The sequence below is a fragment of the Oryctolagus cuniculus genome, chromosome 20 (assembly GCF_964237555.1).
Source record: "Oryctolagus cuniculus chromosome 20, mOryCun1.1, whole genome shotgun sequence".
NCBI lineage: Eukaryota > Metazoa > Chordata > Mammalia > Lagomorpha > Leporidae > Oryctolagus > Oryctolagus cuniculus.
The window spans coordinates 39173132-39181742 of record NC_091451.1 but is presented as its reverse complement, the minus strand read 5'-3'; the positions used below and the strand labels follow the sequence as shown (position 1 = coordinate 39181742).

Below are 8611 nucleotides of genomic sequence, written 5' to 3'. Positions count from 1 at the left end.
ATTTCAACCCCAGTTTGCAGATGATGAAGCTGAGGTTCAGCGAGGCCCCTCCCCAGGGCTCGGCCGCGCTTTCTGAGCAACCCGGTTCCTTCTCTGCAGGAAAACTGCACGATAAGTTTGACACCGTGAGCACTGCTGAGGAGCCCTTCTACGTGAACGAGAACCTGACCGTCAAGGTGCCCACCTTGTACTGCTGGAGCACGTTCCACATGCAGCGAGACGAGCTGCTGTCCAGCTGGGTGCTGGTGCAGTTCTACGTGGGGAACATCACCGCCTTCTTCCTCCTGCCCGACCACGGGAGGATGCAGAAGCTCACGGAGCAGATAACTCAAGAGCGCCTCGACGACCTCAAGAGCTTCACTGACATAAAGTGAGTCCCGGCGGCCCAGGAGCCGCCCAGAGACCTGAGACGGCTGGGGACGGAGGCCCAGCGGGAGGAGCCGGGGCTGGGGCGGCGCCACCAGACCTGCGCCTCCAGGAGCAGCCATGCACTCGGCTCCGGGAGTGTCGCCGGGCTCTGCAGTGGGGAGCAAGGGTCCCGTCCCGGGTGAGGGCTCTCCCCAGCTAGGCCGCTTCCCCCTGCCGACATCCAGCGCTCCTGTCCGTGACATCAGCACCAACACAGGCTGTGCTGGGACCCGGAGCAAAGAGCTGGGCTTCCTGGGCAGAGGCTGGAGCTGAGGGTGACGTCCCAGCACAGAGGGTCCCTGGGTGAACGTGGGAGGAGCCTCACGGAGAGGCCCAGGGAGGGAGGGGCCAGGGCGAGTGTAGACAGCTGCCCCTTCTCTGCCACTTCCCTCCCGGGGCTCACTGCCTCCCCGGGGTCAGCAGCACCTGAGGACGCCCCCACAGGAGCGCACATATGTGCAAGGAAGCGCGCCCATGCTCCGCTGAGCCACCTGCACTGGGCGCCATAGACGCACACGACACACACGCAGGGGTGAGGCAGAACATACGGTGCGAGGGTGCAGGCCTCTGCCCCACCCCACCCCTGCCTGCGGTCCCACACCCAGGATGAGAACAGAGAATGAGAAGGGGCCGTGCCGAGGGCACTCCCTCCCGGGGCCTGAGCACGCAGCCTGCTCCGCCCACTCTTCTCTCTCCCAGGGGACAGTCGTCATTCAGCACCTGCCGCTGCCACCCAGGATCCCCCTGGGAAGAGTCCCAGGGAGCCCCACGGTTGTGGGGGTGGAAGTGATAAGGGGCAGCTGACATAAGCTCTGAGTACAAGATCCCGAATCTGCCTGGAGGGCTTCCTGGAGGAGAGGGTGTTTCAGGGCTCCCCGGACAGGGGTCCACCCTTGGTGCTAAGGCTGCAAAGGCATCAGGCGGACAAGAAGCTCAGCAGAAACAAACCGAGGCAGCTTCTCATGTGGACCTGGGGGGAGGAGCGTGGACCTGAGTGGGAGAAACGACTAGAAAAGGAGACTTCTGGAGCACAGTGAGCCCAGCAGGTCTGCGCCTTGGCGATGCCTCGGCTGCGAAGCGCCTCCCTTCTCTCTGCTCCCGAGCAGGTACTACCACATACACTTCCCCAAACTGTCCAGTATCACGGTCAGTGACCTGAAGACGTTCGGGGGAGGCCTGGGCCTCCCCAACCTCTTCAATGATAAGATTGACCTCCCGAGTGCCAAACAGCAGAGAGCCATCAAGAACCATAAGGTGAGCTGGCCCCGAGGCCCATGCTGTCCCTTGGGGCGTGGGGAGCAGAGTGGGGGAGGCGCAGGGTCCAGGCAGGCGGCTGGAGACAGGCCCGAGCCCCACACCAGGTGCAGATCTGCCTGTTTCCTAGGAGCCGCTTGACCGCCTGGGACCGGAAGTGTCAGGTAACAGAGCTGGGGAGGGGCTTCCTGTGCTGCTGGACTGGTAAGGGTCTCCCCTGAGGCTGGGTCACCGACCTCCTGCCGCATCTTTGCCCTTGACCTTCCAGTCTCCCAGCTTCAACTTCCCCATACTGACAGAGAACCCCAGAGTCAGGGACTTGAAAGGGCCGCCTGGCCCCTGGCTCTGCGGGTGCTGGGGCCATGGGTGTCACCAGTGTGAGCACCTGGGCGTGCAGCCACAGATGTTTCCCACCCAGGAAGAGTCAACGTGGCCGACAAACAGAGCTCGTCCTCCACTGGGTCCGGGGAACCTGTGGTGGACAAAGCCCTCCAGATGTCACCTTTACAGTCCTTGTCCCCAAGGACCTTAAAATCCCTTCTGAGAAAGGAGAGTGTGGTGGCACGGGGGGAGGAGTAGGGTCAAGGCCATTGTCCCCTGCAGAGGCTGGGGTGCGGTCACAGGGGTGGGAGCTGCGGGGCAGGAGGGGACTGGGGGGAACTGGGAGATTCCAGACCTGAGACTCAGAGAAAGGCTTTGGGCGACTGTGCAGAGTGGAGCCAGGGACAGGGCGGGCAACCCCGGGGCTGAGGCGTCCACCTGGGGCTCGGTGCAGGTGCAGCTCACGGCCCTCCTTCTCCCACCACCAGGTGATACAGCAGGCCGTGCTGACCATAGACGAGAATGGGACGGAATTCTCCCCGAGCACGGATACGCTGGTGCATTACTCCTACAGGGACCTCACGGTCAGGTTCAACCGGCCCTTTGTGATCGTTCTCGGCACCTCCAAGGAAGACGATATGTTCTTCCCCCTCTTCATGGGAAAAGTGGTGAATCCCATAAAATACTAATCTCCTCTCTGCCCTCAGCCCCTGTCGCCAGGCCGGGCCCCTCCCTGCACGACATTAAAGAAGGGCCCCCCGAGTGTCACCTGCAGATTCTCCACTGAGTCTCCCTTTGTGCCTCGATGCTCTGCACCCTGCACGGAATCACGGAATCACGGCCACAGGTCCCCTCCTGGGCCCCTGCATGCATATTCATGAGGCACCTGGTCCTCCTGGGCCCCTGCATGCATATTCATGAGGCACCTGTGCCAACAGCAGTGAATGTCAGTTCATTATCCTTTGCTGCAACCAAAGGCCTAAGGGATCTGTAAAGGGAGGTCTAAATCCTTGCAAAGAAATGGGGTTTCTTCAGCTCCCAGCTTTGAACAAACGGGACCCAGGGGCCAGCGCCTGCTCCGCTCTGAGATGGGTCTGAGGGAGGAGCGCCTCACCTCTGAAGCGGGCAGGTGGGGAAGGTCACTTCACCAGACCGGAAGTCAGCGATTGCAGAGGGGCGGGTCTTTCTCTCCTATCACAATCCACTCAGTGGGGATCCCCGAGAACTCTGTGAGCTCCTTCGTGGGGCCGCGTCCCCCGGACCTGCCACCAGGGTCTCCACCTTACAGGTGCCGGCACCTCTCACTTCACCCGACTAGAGACCAGCCTTCTGACACGTGAGCCGCTGGGGGGCGCCCCCAAGTCCTGTGAACCCCTCCGCAGCAGGCCGACGGCTCCCGCAGCCTCTCAGTCCTCTTCCCATGGAAACTCGCGTGCTTTCTGGCTGCCTTGGAGTCTCCTGCGCTCACACACGGCCCAGACTCCGGCCCACGTGCCTCACATCCGTGTCCCTGCCAAGCCTCCCCGTGCACCCCAGAATCCCTCACTCTCCCGTGGCACCCGCCAGACCCGGCACCTCACAGCTGGCCCTGGGCAGCTGCACTTGCAGCCAAGAAGGGAGGAGCCATGTCCCCCCTCGGCCGCCGTGTCACCTCCCCAGGCTCGGCCACTGCTGCTCTCCCCGGGGGGTTTCCCACCAGCAGTTCCGGCAGGTTTCTCCATGGGACTGGACCGGGGCGTCCGCCTGTGTGCTTGCTCCATCACTGCCCCAGGGACCTGCACAGCTCTCCCGGAAGCAGGTCCCTGAGGGACAGACGAGGGCACATGAGGGGTCCCAGCGCTCACACACAGGAACCCAGACAACACTCCAGCAGCTCCATCTGGAGGTGAATGAGAGCCTGGACGACAGCCCAGGAGACACTCGGACCCTGGAGAGCCCAGACAAGCAGCCTTGTTCCCATCCCCGCAGCCACAGGGACTCCTCACTGCCCTGCCAGGGGAGAACAGTGCCCCCAGGACACCACCCTACCTTGCACCAGGCACGGGCAGTCCCAGCTACAGGGAGGACCCTCGGTCTTCGCAGGCTTGCAGCCCAGCGAGGGGAGCTCCATGGCACAGGCACTGAATTCCTTCAGCAAGTCCCAGTGTCACCATCACAGCCTGGAGCAGAAGCAGTGTGGGACCATCGTGAGAACGCAGCCTCTGTGGGCACTCATGCTGATCTGTCAGACGGGAGCCCCTGGGTCTCTACCCCTGCAACACCATGCACATCGCACCACGGCAGTGAGAACGACACACCCCCACTGACCTAGCCAGACAGGAAGCATGACCAGGACTCGCAGGCACCAGTCCTCACAGTGCCTGCACCACAGGTCAGGTGGTTACGCCCCCCAGAACCCGGAGCCTGGGGCACTGTCCCCCCTCAGACTCGAGGCCTCTCCCTTCCCCTGTCCGCTGTCCCCTGCCACCTGGAACATCTCACGTGCCCACTGGGAATGCAAGTGTTCACCCCAGAGACCTGGCCTCTGCCCCCACTGTTGTGCGTCCCAACTTCCCTGGCGCCCACACGGCACCATGGGGACTGAGAATGAGCACCCGGTGCCCCTGCCACCGCTGCCATCAGTCACAGCAGAAGAAGCATGGGGAGATGGCAGCATTGTACAAAGCTGTACCAAAGCCGAGCCAGCTCACCAGACTGGCAGCTGAAGGGAACGGCAGCTTCAGGGAAAATCCTTCCACTAGGAATGTAGCAGCAGCTGAAGACAAGGAGAGACCAGATGAGCCAATACCAACACAGAGGCAGGAGAGGTACAAAGGGGCAGGGTAACATGACACCTGCATGGAGGCAGGAGAGGTACAAAGGGGCAGGGTAACATGACACCTGCTAAGAGTGCACTACCCCTGGAGCAACAGACCTCACAGAGAGAGTGGATGAAATGCCAGGTAAAGAATTCAAACAATGGGACCCACCCTGTGGCACAGTGGGCAGAGCCACTGCATGCAGTGCTGGATCCCATGTGGGCACCAGTTCCAGATGTGGCTGCACTTCTTCCCATCCAGCCCACTGCTATGGCCTGGGAAGGCAGCAGAAGATGGCCCAAGTGCTTGGGCCTCTGTACCTGTGGCATGAGAGACACAGAAGAGGCTCCTGGCTCCTGGCTTCAGATTGACACAGTTCCGTCTATTGTAGCCATCTGGGGAGTGAACCACCAGATGGAAGACCTCTCTCTCTCTACGCCTCTGCCTCTCTCTAACTCTGCCTTTCAAATAAATAAATAAGTCTTTTAAAAACAAGAATTAAAAAACTGACTAGTGGGAAGCTCAACAAGATACAAGAGTACAGAGCGGGGGGGTTCATGAAAATTAAGACAACAAAATCCTGACACACATAGGAAATTCAGCACACACACAGACAGAAATCTGGATCAAGAACCAAACAGATCTTGCAAAGAACTCATTACATCGAAGAAAAAATGCAGTCGAAAGCCTCATGATAGACCAGATAAAGCAGAAGAAAGACTTCAAACTTTAAAGTCAGGCCTTTTGAAATATCCCAGGCAAACAAAAAACACATATTTTAGAGATTTATTTTATTTATTTGAAAGGCAGAGTTACACACAGAGCGAGGGGATCTTCCATCTGCTGGTTCACTCCCCAAATGGCCACAATAGCTGAGGCTGGGCCAGGCTGAAGCCAGGAGCTTCACCAGGGTCTCCCAGATGGGTTCAGGGCTCAAGCACTCAGGCCATCTTCTGCTGCTTTCCCAGGCCATGGCAGGGAGCTGGATGGGAAGTAGAGCACTGGGGACTCAAAGCAGAGCCCATGTGGGATGCAGACACTGCAGGGATGAAGGTAGAGCTGGAAACTTCCTACCTGGACAATCGTGGACAGCAGGGACAAGAGGCCCACGGGGACTCGGACAGCCGTGACGGGCGAAGGTTCTCACCGTGAGCATCTCATCTGATCAGAGTATCTGCACCCAGGCCCTTGCACAGGTAGGACTGAGTCTGACACGGGAGGCACAGGTGGCACATGGCTCCCCTCCCAGCACTCCCTGGGTCAGCAACCACACAGACACCTGCTCCGTCCAGGGGAGGGAGAGAAGAACGAGAGGAGGGCCCCCTGGGAGCAGCTGCTCTGATGCCAGCTGGCAGGGAGGGAGGCCAGCCTGGGGTCAGCACGGACCCAGACTCTCCCAGGCTCCTGAGAAGCAGTCAACAAGCAGCCGCCAGAAGCCCCTGCAGCCCCAGGGTCCTTGAGGCTGATGCCCAGGGGCTGGTGTCCAGGTTGGGTCTCAACCTGTGTGGCCAGGCCCAGAGCCAGGGCCTGCATCTGTGGGAATCCAAACATCCAAGCCCGCTCTTGGAGGCTCCTGAGCAGAGAGGTCAGAGCAGCTGTGTGACCTACGCAAATACTGGCACCTCTCTGGATCTCCTGTGGACACTGAGAATGCTGGGAGGAGCGGGGGAAATCAATCCAGAGGTGATTAACAGCTGCGAGATGCGAGTTGCTAGGGCGGCTGTTCCGGGAGGGGGTGAGGGGGCTGGGGCGTTCTAGCCTATGACAGCTGTTAACAGAATCCCAGAGGACATCAGGATCCTCAACCCCCTCACTCCACCCCCGCCACAGGGGCCTGCTGCCCTTGACCGTGTGCTAGGTCGGTCTCGGGGCTGAGAGGAAACGTGTATTCATTAACTGCTCAGATAACCCGGCTGCCTCTCTCTTTGCCACCTGCCCTTCTCTTATCTGGGTTCACGGCCCCTTCTCACCTGCTGGTTCCCTGACTTGCGTCTCCAGCTCAGCAGCTCACCCTGTGTACACGTAGTTAATTTCCAAGTGGGACACATAAGCCCGCAGGGACAGGAGAGGGGCCTCTCAGGAGCTGGCGAAGTCCCCAAGTGAGCATCTGGAGACGTGTGGGAGAAATCATGCTTACAGCACTGATAGAAAAATCTCCAACGAAACACCGGCCACAGAACTCAACAGCACAGTAGGCCATGCAGTGACGGCCTGACATGAAAGCAATCTATAACATTCGGAGGGGAAAACTCACAACATTTCAACTGATGCAGAAAAAGCATTTGAGAGAATTCAACAAAATTTCACGATTTAAAAAAATAAACCACTCAATACACTAAGAATATAAAGAAGCTATATGAACATAGTAAAAGCCATCTATGACAAGTCCACGGGCTGCTCCATCCTTGATGTGAAAGACAGTGTTGTTCTTCTATGACCCTGAACATACACAGGGTCTTCAAAAAATTCATGGAAGATGTGTGTTCTGAAGAACTATGCAGGCACGACGCATGTTTGTGCCAAAATAAACGTATTTTAATTCCATTTTTCACAAACTTTGAATTAGCCTCATAAAAAAGAAACAAAGAAATAAAAGTTATCACGTTGGGAAGAAAGTAAAATTCTGCATTCACAGCTGACAAGCTCTTCTCTGTGGGACACCCTAAAAATCCCACAAACCAACACACCAGAAATCTGTTAGAACCAATAAACAAACCCAGAAAGCGACAGGATGCACAATCAACACACAGAACCCAGTCATGCTTCCACATCCTCACAATGAACAATCCTGAAAGAAAATGAAGGGGGGCGGGAGGTGGCGCTGCGGCGCAGGAGGTTAATCCTCTGCCTGCAGCACCGGCATCCCATATGGGCGCTGGTTCTAGTCCCGGCTGCTCCTCTTCCTGTTCAGCTCTCTGGTATGGCCTCGGAAAGCAGTAGAAGATGGCCCAAGTCCTTGGGTTTCTGCACCCGCATCACAGACCAGAAAGAAGCACCTGGCTCCTGGCTTCGGATTGGCATCGGCACAGTTCCGGCCATAGTGGCCATTTGGGGAGTGAACCAACAGAAGGAAGACCTTTCTCTCTTTCTCTCTCTCTTACTGTCTGTAACTCTACCTGTTAAATAAAACAAATAAAATCTTTTTTAAAAATGAAGGGAAAAAACCACCTTAAACGCATAAAAAATACTTAAGACTAAACTCCCCCCAAGGAGCTGACAGACTTGCTCACTGAAAATGTAAAAGTATTGCTGAAAGAGGCTAAAGGAGACATAGATGAGTCAGCGGACACTCCACACTCAGGGCCTGGAACCTACCGCGTGTCACGATGTCAGGACTCCCCAAAGTAACCTACAGCTTAACACAATCCCTGTCAGAACCACTCCGATGGGTTTTGGTTTTTTTCTTTTTGGAGAAATAAAGAAATCCACTCTAAAACTTATGTGGAAACTCAAGAGATGCCAAGTGGCCAAACAGTCCTGAAAAAGAAGAAAGTGGGAGCTCTCACAGTCCTGATTTCACAGGTACAGGAATCCAAGCTGTGTGGCACCGGCATGAGGACATACAAGCTAAGTGAATACAATAAAAATCCGGGAATAAACCCTCCTAGAGGTCAGCTGACTTTGATTATAGGTGCTAAAACGTTTAATGAGGGAAAGAAGTTTTTGGCAAGAGGTGTTGAGGAAACTGGATTTCCATACTGCAAGAGCCTGATGTTGAACCTTTACCTCTCTCGTGTCCAAAAGTAAGTCCAAGTGCATCCAAGACCTAAATATAAGAGTTCAAACTGTAACAATCTCTGAAGAAAACATGGCAGAAAACTTCAAGACCT

At 56.8% G+C, this 8611-nt stretch overlaps 1 protein-coding gene across 1 annotated transcript in view; it reads left to right on the top strand.

Moving 5' to 3' along the window:
• Positions 1–2757, top strand: part of LOC100358221 (alpha-1-antitrypsin-related protein) — an 11172-nt gene extending 8415 nt beyond the window's left edge. Inside the window, exons 3-5 of the mRNA XM_070065648.1 lie at positions 100–370; positions 1515–1662; positions 2472–2757. Of these exons, the coding sequence (XP_069921749.1) occupies positions 100–370; positions 1515–1662; positions 2472–2672 (620 nt within the window). The 3' untranslated portion in view covers positions 2673–2757. The remainder of the gene's footprint in view (positions 1–99; positions 371–1514; positions 1663–2471) is intronic.
• The last annotated feature ends 5854 nt before the right edge of the window (positions 2758–8611 follow it).